This window comes from Trichoplax adhaerens, genomic scaffold (assembly GCF_000150275.1).
Source record: "Trichoplax adhaerens TRIADscaffold_8 genomic scaffold, whole genome shotgun sequence".
NCBI lineage: Eukaryota > Metazoa > Placozoa > Uniplacotomia > Trichoplacea > Trichoplacidae > Trichoplax > Trichoplax adhaerens.
Window position 1 is genome coordinate 2,463,139 of NW_002060950.1, and position 19,716 is coordinate 2,482,854.

The 19,716-nt window shown below is 35.1% G+C and overlaps 3 protein-coding genes across 3 annotated transcripts; all 3 read right to left on the reverse strand.

Annotated features, from left to right (window-relative positions):
* Nucleotides 1-187: 187 nt before the first annotated feature.
* Nucleotides 188-2,437, reverse strand: TRIADDRAFT_28367 (uncharacterized protein; the record flags this gene model as incomplete). Its single annotated transcript, XM_002114790.1, has 8 exons — nucleotides 188-290; nucleotides 377-450; nucleotides 579-718; nucleotides 798-936; nucleotides 1,037-1,204; nucleotides 1,323-1,619; nucleotides 1,721-2,055; nucleotides 2,161-2,437. 8 exons carry the CDS (start codon nucleotides 2,435-2,437, stop codon nucleotides 188-190), a joined length of 1,533 nt encoding a protein of 510 aa, XP_002114826.1.
* A 6,244-nt stretch (nucleotides 2,438-8,681) lies between these two features.
* TRIADDRAFT_50614 (uncharacterized protein) lies at nucleotides 8,682-13,816 on the reverse strand (the record flags this gene model as incomplete). The annotated part of the gene is made up of 7 exons (XM_002114791.1): nucleotides 8,682-8,961; nucleotides 9,077-9,338; nucleotides 9,431-9,595; nucleotides 9,726-10,016; nucleotides 11,200-11,362; nucleotides 12,556-12,653; nucleotides 13,762-13,816. 7 exons carry the CDS (start codon nucleotides 13,814-13,816, stop codon nucleotides 8,682-8,684), a joined length of 1,314 nt encoding a protein of 437 aa, XP_002114827.1.
* Nucleotides 13,817-17,031: 3,215 nt separating this feature from the next.
* TRIADDRAFT_58710 (uncharacterized protein) lies at nucleotides 17,032-18,959 on the reverse strand (the record flags this gene model as incomplete). The annotated part of the gene is made up of 2 exons (XM_002114792.1): nucleotides 17,032-17,552; nucleotides 18,071-18,959. The coding sequence occupies 2 exons, from the start codon at nucleotides 18,957-18,959 to the stop codon at nucleotides 17,032-17,034; spliced, it is 1,410 nt and encodes a 469-aa protein (XP_002114828.1).
* Between the last annotated feature and the right edge of the window lie 757 nt (nucleotides 18,960-19,716).

The following is a 19,716-nucleotide window of genomic DNA, read 5'->3' on the forward strand; positions in this document are numbered from 1 at the left end:
TCGATACTAGTTCTATTATTGGAAGTATTCTTATTTTATTTTCTTTGTTGCTGTGCCAATATGGCAGTTGTTTACCTATTAGTAAATATTACCGATCATAAAATTTGTTTAATATTAAAACTTGCAGAAATTCACATACATAAGATTGAAGGTGTAACTCTTTTCCAGTTCAGCAAAACTAACAACTTTAACAGTAGCTAACGATAATACTAACCGTTGTAGCAAATCTTAAAGAATTTAAACTTTCTTGAAATGATACTTCATATGGTGAAATATTAACAAACATCAATCTATTGGAGAGAAGTGAACATAATTAATAGATGTTTACAAGATTGCCAGGGCATATCAATGATTAATTTTATTTTACTTTACTAACGTTTTGCTATTCCCGCCCAGTGAATTTTGAAGTAAGTAAGTAAGTTTTGAATTCCTGTACGGGATATGTGAGTCCTGAAGGATTAAAATTAATTTAAATTAAGGACATGGCGAAGATACCATCGAAATTTTAATGCTCTAACCATTATAATTAACTATGATCAAATCACTAAAGATACTTTATGACAAATAGCAATATAGACCTTATTAGCTAGAGCTAGAATAACTATCCCCAAATTACTCAAACTCTTGTTGATATTCTTAGCCTCAGTCAATCTTTCGCCGGTCGATTTGGAAACAAACACTCTCTCTGAGCCAGCGAGATCGATAAGATTTAAAGTTCCTATTGCGAATGTAATGCAATTCGAAATTAACAATATCGCAAGTAACCCTTGCATTTTCCCTGAATTAAGAAATTCTACCTTCACAGTTTTCATTAGTGATTGTATTTTCGCCAATTAATTTTAACCTAAACACACTGTGACTTCGCGAAGATCTTTCATTACATTCAGTCGCAGCAACTGCTCGGTTCTGCGTTGCTTTTGCCAACAACTTATGAACCTGAATATAAGATTAGTGAACACGCTATAAGCTCTACCCATAATTAATCAAAAGTTTTTTTCATACGTTATTGAATGCTACTGCATATTATCAAGTCGACAAAACTAGCCTCGTCTTCGGTTGTAACATTGACAATTGTTAAATTCGTAACTTTGACATCTTTTTTATCGGGCGTAAATCTGATTTCGTGCTTGACATTATTGTTACTCCCCAATAAATCGCGAATAGTCTCGTTGTAAATCTCCAGAAACGAAGCTTCCATATGATACTGTATCAGATAATTATAGCGTTAATATCTACAAGAGTATAATAAAATAGGCTGTCTAATAAAGGAATTGCAATTCTCGCTATTTATAGTACACATTATATGAAAGATTCTAAATTACTTTCCATCCTTTTTCTTTTAAGTCTTTAGCAGAATTAAATATTTGAGCCACAGCCCTGGGAATAATACCAACGTTGGTGTAGTTAACATTATCAGAAACTGGAGGGCCTTCCATGGTGTAGGTCTTACCACTTCCAGTTTGACCGTAAGCAAAGATACATACGTTATAGCCGTCTAGAGCACTTTGAACTAACTGCGAAACTTCATTAAATACGTTTTCTTGGCTAGAATCAGGATGAAACACCTTGTCAAACTTAAATTCGTACTTATTTGAATTTCCCTTGGTGCTAGGTGTATCCTAAAATCGATAAATTTTAAAAAAATTTTTGAATCAGCAAAGATAACACTAAGCGGTATGCAGCTATCCAAAATACGCATGCCATATATTAATGTACTTACTGAAGGCTGACTACTCTGTAATAACTTAATGTTTGCATCTGAACCTTCCGCAAAAATGATGTGTGAAGGATACATTTTCGCTCCTTCGCTATTTGTTAGTGGTCTCACACGACAAAATACACGAATATTGCCTTTTAATTCCTGAACGCAATTATGCAGTTTGCGCCTTTCAGCTTCTCCACTTCGAAGTTCGGCATCCTTTTCTTGTATTGTAGCTAAGTAATTTCTAACGTCTTGTTCTAATTTCTCTATGACTTGATTTAATCGTTGGCACTCGCCGATTTTAGCTTCTAATTGAATCCGAACACCATTTAAGTCGTTAGTTATGGACATGGCTTCGACATGTGCTTTTCGAATCTGAACGTCTTTATCCTCTAAAGTGCTCAAGTAATTTAGAATTTCTTCTTCTTTTTTACTTATGGCTTGATTTAATCGTCTACATTCCGCACTTTTTGTTTCTAATTGAGAACGAGCAGTGCTCAATTCTGTCATTATTGATGCAGTTTCTGCGGTCATTTTTGTGATCGTTTGCTGAAATGTACTAGCCTCATTACGAGCAACTGATAGTTGATTGCCAAGGCTTTCACGATCTCGTTGTAAGTTTTCCTTTGATAATTTAAGTAACTCAATCTCATATTCATATTTTTTCATTGAATTATTTATTTCATCTTGCAACCCTTGAACTTCTTGCTGAAATTTAACTTCTTTGTCTTTCATTTGCTGTTCAATACTAGTGGCAGCGCTTAACTACAAAAGTATAAATTCCAACAGTTAGCCAATACGTAAAATATTTAGAAATCCGCATAAGGTATCAGATGATGAAATAACTGGCATGTATTTAGCAAACTTAGAATTGAAACTAGCATGATTCTTCAAAATCTAACCATCAACGTAGGAAAGTATAACATTTATTACATATTTAGAGCACCAGTAACATGATATTTTACCTAACCTGATCATTCAAAGCTATATTTTCATCTAGAAGCTGTTGAATTTTGTTGTCTTTGTCTTCGATAGCTTTACAACATGTACTGTGCATAGCAGGTAAAAGACCAAAAGCTTTATCGTAAACTTCCATTCTAGATTTTAAATTCCATTTCGGATACTTGCTGATCTCATCTTGCATAGCATTTAGTTGCAAGCCAAGTGCTAAATCAATTTAGTACAAGAAATATCAAGTAAGAAACATGGAAACTTAGAAACTGTTTTAATTAATTAAATAAACAGCAAAATGCTTAATCATTACTATTTTTAATTACTCAGGAACTAATAGATTACGTTTAGGCTTAATACAATGCCTGAAGTACAGGAATAATTTACATTCATTTTTTCAATATTTGATTTCGGCTTAAGTTGTTGAACTACATAGAACTACTTTAAATTTATAATTAGAATTAGAAAGCAATAGCACAAAAGCAACAAAACTGGTAAACAAATTGATCAATTTTCTAGAAGTCATAATACGAATTAAAACACTGCTGATATTTTACACGTTGACGTTACGCCGGTACGTATTGTAAGTCTTTATATTTACGCGATTTTATAATCATACCATTCCAATCAGTCAAATTTGGTTGAAAGTCTTTTATGCTATTCAAATTCTTAACACCGTAGCTATGTTTGCTGTCCGATAAAGTGCTACGAACGCTCTTTTTGCGTGTGCTTAATTTCGATGATTCTCCAACTCTAGATGTATTGAGCTTCTTGGGAGGCTGAGTTGAATGAGAAAACTTTTGCCTTTGCGCTTTCTCAGTTACCATTTTACGCACATTTCTAGAATCCTCAAGGTTAGCTTTCTTCTTGATTGAGGCATTTTTTGTATTAAATGCGGTATTAGAAGTTCGCAATTTTCCTGCTGACGCCTTGCCACTATCAATTCTGCTGCTGTTTTGATTGGAAATTTTGTGTGGTGACACTTTGCAGATTAGACTTTTAGACTTAATACCTGGCTTCGGTAACTTAGATTTGACAAAGTTTCGTATCGGCTCAATATTCTCTATTGTGTTATCCAATTTGGATTTCTTCAATATAGGCTCAGCAGAATCCTAAAATGATTAGGAGCAAGCAATAATAATTAATAGATGATAAACTATATATTTAAGATTCCATCTTATAACCTCAATTTCGTTTAAGTCCTCTTCTAAGGGTAAAATCTTTGCAGACCGTTTAACCGCTGATGGTGGCCTTAATTTGGTAACACTCGGAGGACCTTGTATACCATCATTTATTACATTGATATCCCTCACAGCTAATGGAGTCAATGGCTGGTAGAATGCAGGAAAGTACGAGAAATTTAGTATAACGTGTAATTAATTGATACCTCCGTTTCTATATGTACCAAAGCATGCCTGGTATGTATGTATATATATATATATATGTATATACTATATCATACAGTACAATAAATACAATAGCTAAAGCGTTCAGTTAACATAATGCAACTTTTGCCCCCTGTTAACTTGCGTACTATATCACAAATCAGTTAGGCAAATAAAACCTTACACCAGTCGTTATGGCATGAAAGTTAGATAAAATTATGCCAAGTAAAATAGAAAATATATAATTGTAGTAGCAACTACTGTACTGGTATATCGGTATTTTCCCTTGCTTCAAAACTCCACCACTACATCACCAATACAATTTCATCATCAAGTCATCTCTGTAAGTTAGTCTACATCCAGTCAAATCTCACTGAATGAATTAAAGTCGAGTTCTACATCTGTATGCTTCGATTAATTACTGAATACTACCTTGGAAATTACTGCAAATATTGGCATGCAATTACACTGCTCAAACAGTACGATAACTGCTTGACTATATTACTACATTGAATTTATACATGTTTATCATATCCTCATGATAGAACGTAAGAACAACAATCATCATCGGTGTATTCATTTATTGATGATCAAGTACATCCGACTTGCTCTATTAATTCGTATTTAAGTTTAGTAACTAGAGAATAATCAATACCAATATCTTACCTTTGCCATTTTTGAGAATACGATCAATACTGCTTAGCTTAACCAGTTAATACTTGCGCCTAAAGTGATCAATTTTCAAGACGTAGATTAATTCAATTCAGTATATCGATCTCGATTTTAATAGCAGTCTAAACGGTAAGATATTCATCGTTCCATTTTATTTATTGTACAGTACAGTAAGTTCCAGTTCCTGATTGAGTGTGTCTATCGTTGATTTTTTTTTTAATTATCTTTAAACATGATTGGATTGCAATACCCAAGCAACAAAAAATGAATGAGATTTCTACGCTACACAGCAGTTGGTAGCTATGCAACAAGTTCAAAGTATCGAAGTATCTGTGCTGCTTTAGTTTTCACAAAACTATGTTACTACATCAATGCTATCATCATAATAATAGCAATTAATTGATAATTAGGGTATTCGCGTGCCTCAAAATAAACAAGATGAAGTTCAATAAAAAGTACAGGTCCTGTTGCAATCTAGCTACTCGTTTTTTTGCAAGAAGGAGCTCATTTGTCATTAAGCATTGCTTCAACGTGAATGTTGAGATTGCCTACATACCTTCTTTCCCTTGGGTGAAACGTTACCTTCAGGGTTGATCATCAAGATTGGATTGCTTTCTAATTTTGAAACGATGAATGCGAAATGAATACTGTTGTCATCGTATGGAATATATAATAATAATATACGATGGTAGCGAGCTGTTGTAGCTAAGCAAATGTGCAACCGACGTTGCAAATGATGTCATTGCATTCACCTAGGCGATCGCTATAACTTAATACCGACTACTGCGAATGATCCATACAGTCGATAGCATGCAGTATGCAAATCTCTTTCATCAAGAACTATTTGATTTTTAACGGTAATTTTTTTTGAAAACAGACTATCGTGGACGTCCAGTCGGACGGATGCGTCCGTTGATTAGCATATGGTTGGAGACTGGTAGCTCAAACATGATAATCAATTCAATTCGTGACTGAGTCGTCCATCCGTCCACGCCATAACAGATTCTGCTCAGTACAAAAGTGGTCTCTTTGGGCCAGCGTACAGTGTACAGTGCACTTCACTACAGGATAGTACTGTACAGTGTTACGGTGGCCCAGTACCAATACAGTACAGTACTGTACGTACAATACCTGCAAGTTGCAAAGATTTTGTGGTAGACCGTAGACGCATAGCGGAGTCACTCACTCATGGAGCAACTCGCTATACTAGAGTATGAAGTGCGCGCAAAGACTTTGTGCTACACACATGATTTGAAACATGCGCAAAGGCTTTCAAGTACAAGCACACGATTTCTAGTACGAGCAAAAGACTTTGTGGTACACACACACATGATTTGTACTGTAGTCCGCAGACTCTTTACAAAGTACAGTACTGTACAGTACAGTATGTACTGTACTGTGCTGTACTGTACATTGTACAGTAGAGATACGGTGGTAAATACCGTACTGTACTGTACACTTAGTGTACAGTACAGCACTCGCAAGGACAATATTGAAAGTGTGACGCCATCGAGAAAACTACGATGCTAAAGCGCGGCTGACGCCACGTGTACGATATGGCGCCAGTGAAAATGGTATTAACCTGATGCTGTACCATGGGCTACTACAAAAAGACATTGAGTTTACCTGCTACACTATACTGTACACTGTACGAGTAGTTTTGTTTGTTTTACTTCTGTTTGTACAGTGTGAACCAGTTCGAATCAGAGTACTTTAATGGCAGCAGTTTTGACGTACTGTACACTGTACTGTACTGTACACTACACTGGGTACAGTACATTACTTTACTGTACTGTACTGTACAGTGTACATTGGACATGGCCATTTTTTTGGCATCAATTTGTATAACATTGATCGCAAATGTATGGCTTTAATATGTACAGATCGCTCTTGACTTGGAGATTCTATATCCGTAATGAGTGGGTAACTTTCGACGATAGAGACTTATGTGTATAGCAAAGTTGATAACGATTGGTCTTTTTGAGCGTTTTGCTTCTACTTGCTACTATTCAAACATACAGTGTACAGTATAGCACTGTCCAGTATTGAAGAAAACAGATCACCTTCAGTACGGTGACCGAGAAGGACCACTCATCTACTACCGTACAGAGGGTGTCCAAAAATTATCCCCGCGCACAAATTTAAAATTAGTATTGCCAAATCGAGCAGTAATTTGCCCAAAAAATGTACCGAAATGTACAGTAATAAATAACCTATCATAATCTGAAAAATTTAAAGCTGTAGGTTTTGTACTTTTACAGATATTAAGCTTTAAAATAAAAAAGTTTAAATAAACGATGCTACCGATTCTACAGTACTTTCTAAACAGGATTTGACTACAGTAGATGCGAGTAAACCTACAGTACTGTACTGTACTGTACTGTAGGCTGTCGACTCTCGCGCAGTTGCCTGACCGAGGCCAACAAAACTACACCTGTCCACGGTAAAAGTCGTAAAACCAGCATACAGTAGAAGATCTTTGCATCATATCGCCTTAAAAGGCTGCATTGATCTGATTCTAGATTATAATTGGTGTCGACACTGCATGAAAATGGACATTAATAGAACAGAAAATCCCTCTAAAGTATAGCATGCGTACAGTGTACTCCATCTTTTCAAATCATGAGCCATGACATTCTTATACCAGCTTGTTTGTTATTACTTGGCTTCAAAATTGAACTTGCTTAACAATACCCAACGACTGTATACAGTCCTATAGTACACAGTTGTTGCCATGTCTGCATCGCTGAGACGCAAATAACAGCGTAACAGAGCAAGTTAACACTGAGTAAAGTACAACCGTAGTGTCAAGACATATATATATATAGAACATCGAAAGCGTACACATCTTTTCATTCGATATGGAGCACAAACCATTTCGCTATTGCAAAGATAGAAATTTCCTTTATTGTTCTGCTCCATGTACGTTTACTTGCATTACGATAACTCCGTCTACGAACAGCCTTGCATTAAAATTTCTAAACAATTGCCTTTATCATTTTCAGAAAGGGCTAATTAGATACTGCTAGTATCGTACTAGAGAATATGATCAAAACTCAGCCAGTTAGAAGTAAATAGTCATGAAGGTAAAAACTTGACAGTAAATTACATAGTATAACAAATGAAATTGAACATTTGTAAATAAAAATTTTAATAGATCACTAGCTAAGTCTCTCACAAAGCCACTCTACTATAGCACCGTAGAAACAAATTCAGCTTCTTACACATAGTTTTTCTTCTATCATGGCTAACAAAAGAAAGGCGAATGAGGTTGCAAACAAAATTACAGTACACATAATTTAGCAATGATACAATCTGTGAAGTGGGCATAGATAGCATCATTATGGCTTGTGTTGTATTACGATTCTATAGTCACATAGCCAGATTTTCATTACAGCATTCCAATACCAATGCATTTAATAACATCTTTTAACGCAAAAATTTTTGAATGTAAATCGGTTACTGTACAGCAAATGATAATACAACTGATTGTACGAAACTTAAAAAGAAATATAATATCAATCCTTATGTCGGGGGGAGGGGGCACTTAACAATTTCATTAAACCATCCAAAGTGGCAATAAATTTAGTTGAGCTTTGGTGCACCTTTGATATCCAAGCTTTCAAGACGATACTGCTTGATAATGTTTTCTCACGCAAAGACTGCACTATATACGATACATAAGAAATTTGGTGTGAAGTACGGATAGCTACTATAGCATAAGGATGCAATTATTACAGCCACCACATTCTTTATAGGTACAACGGGCAAATATTTTAAACACTTTTCTTTTGCTACGCTTCAGCGTTAGCATATATGTCAAGAATATATTTAAACAAATTTCTCCTACGTCCCACCATATAGATTTTTTCATTACTTCATACGCATGCAATATTATCCACAATCTAAGTTGCGTACTAAATATCACTAATATATATTGTGCCATAAAGCAACATTAATCAGATTTAGTGTCATCGTTTTTCTTGAAACAAATACAGATTATTTGTAGCTGCAACAGCTAATATATTTTCGGAGGGATGCCACGCCGCGTGAAGAATTTTCTTATTAAAGTCCAAACTCTCAACTCCAATTTCGTCTTTCTTCCGTCTGTTTGACGACGACACATGCTTTGGCTTTAAAATACTCTTTCCTTTTAATGTTACCTCACGAGATGCTTCAAAGCAGTTATCCCGAAGTGAATTGCGGTCAAATAATCGGAAAAAGTTGTTATACGAACCAGTCATAATACCACTGCAAAAGAGTATCCAATAAATAAAAAATCAATTGCTTCTATATATTCCATAGTTAAACAACGAAACACATCCTTACGCTAACAATCTGACCAACTTAATCAACAATAACTAACCTATCATCACCACTCCAACAACATTCAAATTTGTCAAAAATACAATCGTTCTCGTACAGTGAGCACAACCTATTCCGCAAATACTCATGAACATAATAAGTTTCTACTGGCTTTGAATCCATATGTAGGTCCCAAACTTTCACCGTTAGGTAATCGCGTGATATCATATAACGACCATTATGACTAAACTTTACATCTGATATAGACGCAATTATTTCCGAAAAGAAAGATCTATTATTGACATCTTCTGGCTCTTCGAATACTATGTACAAAAATGAACCAGTTGCAAATTCATCATAAGAATTAAAAATAGTACAATATGACATGAAAGCATCAAATAAGAATAGCACTTACACTTAGCATGTTTATCACATAATGCTGCAGCCCTCATATCGCACAACTTAAGAGTTCCTTTGCTGCTACTATGAATGAAAACGTTACAATTGCGGGGATGAAATTCTGCACAGGTTATAACTTCTACAAGTTCTTCCATATTGGCTGGCTTAATGTCAACAACATCTTAGAAGTAACCGTTAAAGAAATTATAAACAAGAACTGGATTGATAGAATACATTCAATTACCACAATTAATAATCATTGCAAAATTGTATAAAATAACTGCATTCATAACATCTTTATTCAAGGATACTGAAACTTTGATCGGTTCTACTTAAATTCCAATAATTTATCCTTAAGTCGTCGGCGGATAAGTACGTTTCGTCGTCGCTATTGCACGAAATTGAATTAATATGATAAGTGTGAGCATTAGCGAAAACACGCTTTAGACTTGCTTCCACTGTTAATTCCATAGGCCTTAACACTGGGACATGAAGCTTAGTAATATTTCTTGGATCCCTCGGGAGGCCACTTTCGTCGTAACAATTTAATCCATCGGCCCGAAATTGACGCTCAGCAACTTTCCATAATTTTATGGTTTTATCTACGGTTAACAAAGAAGAAGTGGCCATAATAGTTAATGGCTATACTGTATGACGTGACGGAATCCTAGTAACTCTTGAATCGGCAAAGTATCGAAATATGATCAATGGATACTATAAAATTCTTTCCATATATATATTCGTAACTATCAATCTATAACTAGGAATTTTGCGCTCAAGATCGCTTAAATTGTACCCATGAATTAGCATTGTAAAGATTTTAACTTCTAGGAGAAAATTATCCCAACGATATCGTTAACTACATTATATTAGCCAAAACGGATCCAATTTAATGTTTCAATTTACAGAATACCGTAGGTTACACAAAACGCAAAGTTAGAGTACCCTACTTAAATCTACTTCCGATAGGCGCTACGTTAAACGCTAAGTGATACCAATACAAGATAATCAATTTATTAGATATAATCGAAATACTGCTTATCGTATCTCGTAAAATTAGTAATAACCTTAAGCTACGTCTATGTAGGGCTTAAAATCTACAAATCAATAGTCAACTTTCATAAGCTAAAACTATAGTGAAAGTACAAGACGGCCCTGTAAAAGGTACTGTATTACAGATTAATTATTATATACTGTTATTACACATACAAAATATGCAATAAGACTTTGCGTATCATTTAGTGGGGGAAAAAAAATGATGTGTTAAAGACTTAACTAGCGATGGTCACTAATTACTATGATATCTACTGCAAGATAAATGATGACCGTGACAATTCACTTAAATATTTCTCAATCATTGAGCGATTTCAATACTGCAATTCAGTAGCCACGACGTGCAAACGCACAATCAATAAATAGCATTAATCTAATCACACAATTTCAGATTGAATATTAAAAGATACAGAATTAAAGCATTACAGGATCATGCAGACACTTGCCAAATAGAAACTAAATTATTGAAAAATATTGTATAAAGCACTATTCAACTAGTGAACAATAGCTATCAAAAAATTATTTTGACAGTTTGAACTGCTATAAACAAAACGCTCAGTCGAGATTAGTTCATCTGGGGGAAACATCAGGTAAAAGTAAGAAAGAAATTCCCTTTTGAACCCTACTAATGGACACAATTAATTTTACGCGGCGATAAAGGTAAGTACAGAAGACTAGAAGAGAACATGGATAAAATAAACAAGTTTTCGATTCAACAATGATGTTACAAACCGTTAGTAGATAATAAAAAATGGGCGGAATTGGGCCTTTTAAGCCAACGGATCTTGTTAATTTTTTCTTCAATTTCTAAGCTCTTCAAATAGTCAAATTCAGGCTCATGGCTTTGAAATGTACTGTATACATTATATTCTGCTCTATATGGCGGTTTCTTCGACTAAGGTGGACGATATTGAAAAAAAAGAATATTTAAAAGAACGTTTAATCAAGCATTTATTTACCGTATAAGGAAGCTTGATTTTATACAATTGCAGCTTTTCATAGCATGCGATTGAATGAAGAATAAACTGCTAAGGTAATTAATAAGAAAATTGTCTAAATGCTATCAAGAAATCATCAAAAAGTCCATCTGGCGTGCTCTATATTATAGTAATGTATATATAATTTTTTTGAATGGAAAAAATTAAAGGTTCTGGGAAGTAATATGTTTGCGGTAGCTTAGTGAAATAGTGGCTTTTTGTCTTGACATGTTTATAAGATAGATAGTGCCCACGTCCATGGCAGGCTTTCAAGACTCAATCGACTGCATTATACAATGAAAGTAAAAACAAACCAGGCAACATACAGCTAAATAAATCGCTTAGAAAGCATTCAACTATTAATGTAGCAGATCTCTCAGAATGTGGAGAAGATGGAGGAAGCGAAGGATTTTAATAATACTTTCCATCTCTATCTTGATCGTTCATGAAATTGTAATATAATGGAACTACTGGCAGTTTATCTATTACATTGTACAGTACTTCCATTGGACTTCAATTGCGTTTAAGTTGTAGCATTAAGGTTCTATGCCAATACATACGGTAGATAGAACAAAGATTACAGATGGCGTAATAAAATAAAATCATCTATAGTCCGTTGAAGAATCAACATTAATAAGTATAGTACAGTAAGCGATCGAGAGCCATCTATCTTGAAGAAATCCATTACATACAGTCTATGTGTCAAAGAGGTAATATCAGTCCTATCTGCATCTCCCTTGTAGACCAACAAGGAAATGGAAGTGGCAACAACTACGATCGCTTTTAGACTAGTATCAATGAATACGTCTTCCATGTCATTTTAAGTGTAGTTGAAGGTTTACATTGATATTAGAGATGTATTTTTAATTAGATTTGTTGTATTTCTATACGAGTATCTACATATTATTGATGCTGTTGTAATTTGAAAGCTTGTTTTGAATCAAGAATACTGTATAATAAACAATATTTATCGACACTTTCATGACTTTTTAATACACAGCCAGTTGGAAGAAAGTAATCCATTAGAAAGTCAAAAATTGGCCATTTAGTTAAAATACTCTGCGCACAATTGAACAAAATCAAACACTTGGTCATTAGTAGGAATCCATACCGTGGCTTCGCGCTGGAATATGACCACGCGGCCACCTTTATCTCCGGTTGCTAATAATTCACCAGTTTGATTAAATTCCACCGTAGAAATAATATCGGCTATTGAAAAACAAGTTGATCATTAGTATTAGAAGCGAAAAATTGGATAATATAGAATTGGATTTAGGTAGACAAGTTCATCAACGACTTTGTCCAGTCTTGATGCAATATTTTAGCATTGATTTTGATACTGTAAGAAGCGTTGTGTCTAATGCGCTGGAGAAGAGGCAAGGTAGAGCTCCATTCTGCCGTCCGTATAGTATAGTAGAGTAGGGGAAGGGCATGATGTGGTCGGCTGTATACGCAGAGTACAGTAGCTACTGGTGTACAGTATGTTACGTGTACTGTATCGTATAGGAAGAGAGTTTATACAGTAGAGGTGTAGTATGTCCAAGTTGAAGAGGCAGCTTGGTCAAAGCGGCAATAAAAAAGAATGGAGGTCATCGACGATCGATTGATAAAAATGGACGTGGAAAATATTCAACTGTCATCATTGAAGGACATATGTTGAAGATATTTTCTCTTTTCTGGATGGCAAAGTGAGTGACATTGTGACAAGACAATAACAGACATACAGTCGACTTTGATCGATTTGAACAAAAACTTTCCTAACGCTGTCAATGACTGGAGATGGAGAAAAGACAAACTGCATTTCTCGATGGTCTGTGAACTATCTTAACAGCTCAAAGAGATAATAAAATTTGGAAAAAAGAATTTCCTGATATTGATAGTAATGCAATTAAAGTAGTTGAAGTCCCATGGTAGAATGCAAGGCAATTTTAGGGCTGAAATTGGCTATCATTTGTGCATGGTATCAAGCTTTGCCAAACTTGTGCAAAATGGGCCCCTCACTCTGTCTCTCTTCTACTCAACTGTAATAGAGTGGTACTAGTCAAAGCTTGAGGCAGATTGGGTCGAAAAGTGGGTAGTGTAGAGTACTGTAAAAAATTGGAGACTGTCCATTGTTGTGTGTTGTAGAAGAAAGTCAATCTAATCTGCTGTACACAAGAGAGAGAGAGAGAATACTATCTGTACACAAGCGCTAGCCATGACAGCCAGTTTTGCCTACTTGGTGTTGGCGCACCAATTACTGAAAGCAAAAAAACGCGACCCCTGTATTGCGATTAAATTGAGCAATTTACAGCATGGAGAGCACAACACCATTTACCTTCGGTCACTTCATCGTCAATAGTGCCTTTAACTTGTGCAAATGACCACTGCATATCTCCGCTTTCTACTCCAATGAAAGAAGGACGATTAGGAAATGTTTGAATTATGACGGTGGAAAAAACTCACGGTACATTATTTCAACTAAATTGACGTTAATGTGGAGAAAACTCGACGCACAGGCTTATAATCAGCTTACTTGGGTAAAGTGAAACACTGACACTAAATCCACTGTACTATGCATGCGATAATGCTTGTGCTTGCAGTCTAGCCTTGACTCATACAGTACTCAACGTACAGTACTACCACCGCGCTACAGTGTCAGGATACCCTGGACTGTACTGTACACTCTCCACTTTTCCCTGGCCCCGCTAACGCGGAATTACTGTACTTTGTACTGTAGACACCACAGTACAATCCACTACTGTAGTCAACCGCTTTTTCTTTCTTTTGCTAATTAGGCAGACTGCGCACAGACAACTGAGACAAGCGCGTCAATGCTGGAGAGAAAAAATAATTATTATTATTATTATTTATTATTATTATTAGTAGTAGTAGTAGTAGTAGTAGTCGTATTCCATTAGACATTATACTGCATCGATATGAAGTTTTCTGTTGCCAATCCAAGGCGTCTTGATTTTTCGCCCTCCTGATTGACGGATTCATCATTCAGTTGGTTCTATGCCTAGATCATTCATACTACTGTGTATATATGTTATATACAGAGAGAGAAATAGAGACACTACAATCCAATACAACAGCAGTCAAGTCACGCACTCGTTAAAACCAAGTTAGTTGACCGTGGTTCAGTAGTGTACTGTACTGTACTGCTGGGTCATACTTGGAAATTACAGTGCGTACTGTACTGTACGTACAGTATCATGGCGCCGGAGCGGCAAGCTGCAGTATGGTTATAATTTCAGGGAATTTACTGTCAAAACAAAAATTGTTTCTTTTTTTGGTGCCTATCTACAGTATAGTACAGTACACATGGTCAAAAGAACCCACGTATAACCATGGCCGAACTACTGCAAGAAAAGCTTTTCTGTGAGTCTATGGCCAAACTCAGTACAAGACAGCCCCATCAAAAGGTCCACTCAGCCCAGAATGGAACTGGGTCTACACTGTAGAATGAGTCTATCGGTCCGTCCACTACTGTATGGATGCTTTCATCATAACACTCTTTTCTTCCTTTCTTTTTACTCAAGTCAACTGGACTGAATCAGTAGAGACCCTGTATGAATCGGCAGCTTCTAAAGAGACAATAAGCAAAGAGAGAATTTCCTTTTCTGACAAGTCCCTGACTGAATGGACTGAACACTGTACAGTATACAGTATACAGTACTACACTACTCATCCAATTTTCTTGATTGCTGGAACTCCGCAGTCCCGTATGACTGTAGTGAATACAGTGTACAGTGTATAGTACTGTACAGTACAGTATTATGCATGCTCGAGAATGAAGATAGAAAATTCTCTTGATTCCTAGTCCTAAACGAAAGACGGACACGGAAAGGGCTATGGTGGAAGAGAGTACACCTGATTAAAAGCGTATTTTAATTCGCTTTGACCAGCCTTTCAAGATAGGGGGAATAAAGCACAATTTGGATCTTGAACGCAGTTGATCTAACTTGATTGTAACTTACTGACGGTAGTAGGATAGAGTAAGATATGGTCGACCTTCTTACTGTACTGTACTCTCTACATTGTACAATGCACATTGGTATACTAAACTGTAACATCAATGCTAGATTCTTCAGCTTTAGCAAGCAAACAGTAAATTACCAAAAAGATGCACGTAGTCAAGCTATTCATCGACTTGAAGGTGTGGATATTCTGTGCAAACATGCATCGTATTCCAACTTTTATTATAGCTAGGATTGCTACATGTAATTCATAATCATGACAGTATCATTAAACTGAAATCACAACACTATGCCACTTGCTAGACCTTGCCAGTGTTCTGTATGGAAGAATACACTAACCTATTGTACTGCACCTAATGGGTTAGCATAAGATCAGGGTATAATATGTCATTACGGCTATACTATTTAAATGCAGTAAATCCTTAATAAAACAGACTTTCAGTAACCTTACTAGGAGGAGTGGATCAAAGTTCCTCCATTCAAAGTTACAGGTCCGACCAAGACAGAATCGTGACACAAATGCATAACAATAACAGTGACTTCTCCTTTTTTTATTTTTTTGTATTTTTTGGACTACCCAATGGCAACAACAACATTATTCATCATTCTCTAAACGGCAGTAATTTATTGATGTTACTTGTTGGCAGCAAGTTGCCATTCTCAAGCATTGACTTTTAAAGAATAAATAAAATAGGCAGCATCACAGATGAATTCCATTTTATTTATTTCATTAATCCTGCAAGCTTCTTAAATTACGAGACGTGCGTACATCGTGCTAAACTACCTTGACGTAAGATTGTTATAGCAAAATAGATATCCATCATCAAGTTACAAAATTGTCAACGGAGAACGCGATCTCGTTTACGTATAAATAATGAAACTGTCAAAAAGATACATTATATTTATACACATCAATCATATTATGAACCAGCGATAGGAAGATATTGACTTTAGCAAAGAATACAGTTTGAATGAATCATCTTACTTTAGTATGAACATACAGTAGTTCTGATGAAGAGAAAGTACTGAAAATTAGGGTTGAATTTCATCTGTAATATACCATGTTTAGTTCGAGTCAAGTTGTAAGGAAATTGAGGCAGAAATTTGCATTTATACTGATTTAAAAATGTCAGTTAGGATAGGATATCAATTATACTCGAAATAAAATTACTGTATGATAGATAGTCAATAACCATTAGCTAAGTTTATATTAAACATGTCTCAAAAATAATAATATTGACCTTGATTTACAGAGAATAGACGTCTGGACATTCAAAAAAATGAATCAATGGTTATTACAATAGGTGTTTCCATAAAATTCTGCTTGCTAAAATGGAAATAAAGGTCATGATAGCAATTCTAAATTATCATATGCTCCTATTTATAGCTTTTAAAAGTTATCGTAACAATACGCAATAACCAATAACTTTAAATCTAAACTTCTTGCATAGCCTCAGCAATGCAAATTGCTAACTACACTATTTATTGTACGCTCACACCATAAAAAACTGGCTGAGATAATAATAAATAGTGTTCCAAGCTTAGATTGTTGTGATGACAGTACGTTGATGTATCTTCAGCATTTATAAACAGCTAAAAAGAGTTTATTGCATTGCCACTGCTCACTATTTCCGATTCCCTTGCGATAGCTTCGTACTTCTAGCTTTCACAGATGTATTTGAAGTGATTCCTTGCTTTGTTGAAGTAACATTATTCATTACTACCTTACTGCTAGTATAAACACCTGGATCATTCGAAGTCTTGGTTGAAACAATTTTGCCATTTAATTTTACAGTCGTTGTAACACCTTTATTAGCTGTTGTATGCTCGCTGATAATCATCTGTGATGTAGTTGTTGTTTTTCGGCTAGTGGTAGTAGAACTGTCGACATTGACTGAAGTACTAGAAACAGTTGATTTATTATTTCGTGTGTTAATTCTGGGCTGACTCATATTCTCCGTCTTATTTTCAGCTCTAATAGTAGAAGATTCACTATAACTATTCTGATGATATGTAGTCTTCTTTTCTCTCTCTGTCTTACTAGCAATGCTAGTAGCTTGATTACTGGATGACGTTGTCGATTTCTTTCTGGGAGCTATCGTAATTGTCGTCGTCACATTATCATTATTTTTAAGTCCCTCACGAGCTACAATAAAAGGTAACAAGAATATGCATGAAATTATTTGAATCAGCAAGGCTACAAAATCTGCGTTTAAAATACTAAAGCAAGAGAAGGTAGTAAACGCTTCATTAAAAGGATATTTCTGCCACCGCTTAATTAAATACTGTATGTTAATAACAGATATTTATACCATTAATAAAAAGGATGTATGTAATTTAAATCTTAAGAAATATCGAACTATACATAAATCGACTACATCAATTGAAAGTATAAATTAATCTTAAAGACATTTATCTTACCCTTTATACAGCATTACTATGATGAATGATATTAAAGTATGTACATAAATACGAAAACAAAATTAGGAATGCCTTACGCTGCGAAACCGCCTTATCAACAAGTATTGTGTAATTAAATTAAAGTCTATATTTTATCTCGTCATTAAATATTTCAGATTTTAAATTAGAAATATACGAATACACAGTATGATTAGAATGTTTCCTTAATAGAAAAGAGTGTAAATAATGCAAATTTGAGCTTACCTGAATTTTGAAGTGCTACTTGAATAGCACCTAGTGAATTAGAACGGTATAACCTTTGTTTTACAGGGGGTTTCTTATTTCCTTCTTTTTGCAAAGCCAACATTTTTTGCCTTGAAACCTCAATACTCCCTAGTGAACGCTTCCTTTCCAAGACAACTGGACGACTGCGATGTTTAGCTATAGAACGATTATCAGTAGGCGAGGCATTCATTTTCGATGTCGTGGTCCACTGAGTTGTGGATTCTGTAACAATCTCACGTTTCAATTTGGTAGTAGTAACGCGTTGATGTTGACTTTGAGAATTTGAGCTTCTCGTAATTAGTTTTGTATTTTGATACTGATCCTCTTTAACAGCCTGCTTTGCATTACTGTATTGATTAGAAGTATTGGAGTTACGTTTTTGCAAAACAATTTTCGTGGATTGATGTCTATCCACTTTCTCTGTAACTTGTTGAGCGCTGCCATATTTAGCAACAAATTTTCGCTCACGTTCAGCTACGGTATCAGTGGATAATCCACTCCTTAAAACTTCAACGCTACCTATTGACAGCTTTCTAATACGAGTTAGATTCGAAGCTAAAGGATCAAAATCTCCCTTCGAGTATAAATCGCTTAATGAGCTCGCTCGCACTAATTTCTTGTGCTTTATAGCCCTATTGGCCTCGGTATATTTATTAATTGTTGCATTCGTATTTACAGAGCCTACTATTTTGCGCTGCGATTCCGGTGAATTTGGTGCTGATCGAGATTCAAATCGAGATTTAGGGTTAGCCTCAACGAAAACAGCGCCATCTTCAAGCTCGTTCGGTGGAGAACTAGGAACTGATTGAGATCCTCTTCTAGAAGGTTGATCACCACCAGAGTGTGCTCGAAACTTTGGCTTTGCCATTCTGCTTTTAGCTTTGAAGGAACTAAACTTAGAGACGGCTAATAAGATAGAAGATACAACGCAATCGATGTTATTAAGAAGCTGGACAACATTACTACAACTACAGAATGATTATTTTATTGCTAATTACTATCTTTCTTAGTTGCCATCATAATTAAACTACTGCAAATAGTTAGCTATACGGTCAATTACATTTCGGATTGCTTGAAAGATTTATCTAGTTGTATACTAGATAGACGATACAATATCATTTTCTACGATCAGTATTACAGCACATTTTAATTTGAGCTAATGAAAAGAATTTTGATAGCTTCTTCAATCTATTGTCGGTTCGACCAATCTACGATATTAGGATTTTTATTAAGACATGCACCGTACCGCGGCTAAACTTTGAAAATCATATATTTCCCCAATTTACTGTATCTTCCAAAGATTCCTAATGTTTCTCAGCCATTAATGGTTTATAAATTGCAATTACTAGATAAACTATTATCGCTATCTAGGTATAGCACTGTGCTTAACAATAAAGATCCATATTGTCGGAATTATAATATTACAATGATTCCATTCTCGATACAGTTATACAGTATCGTAAAACCAAAGTGCAAAACTTATATATCAATTATTTATAACTATTAAATTAGCTCAACCTTCTCCGATAGAGTAAGTAATTAAAGCTGTTTTATTCAGCATCTATAATTGATATTATCAGTATAATATTTCAGTAAAATTTGTTGATTATAGATAACCATGATTA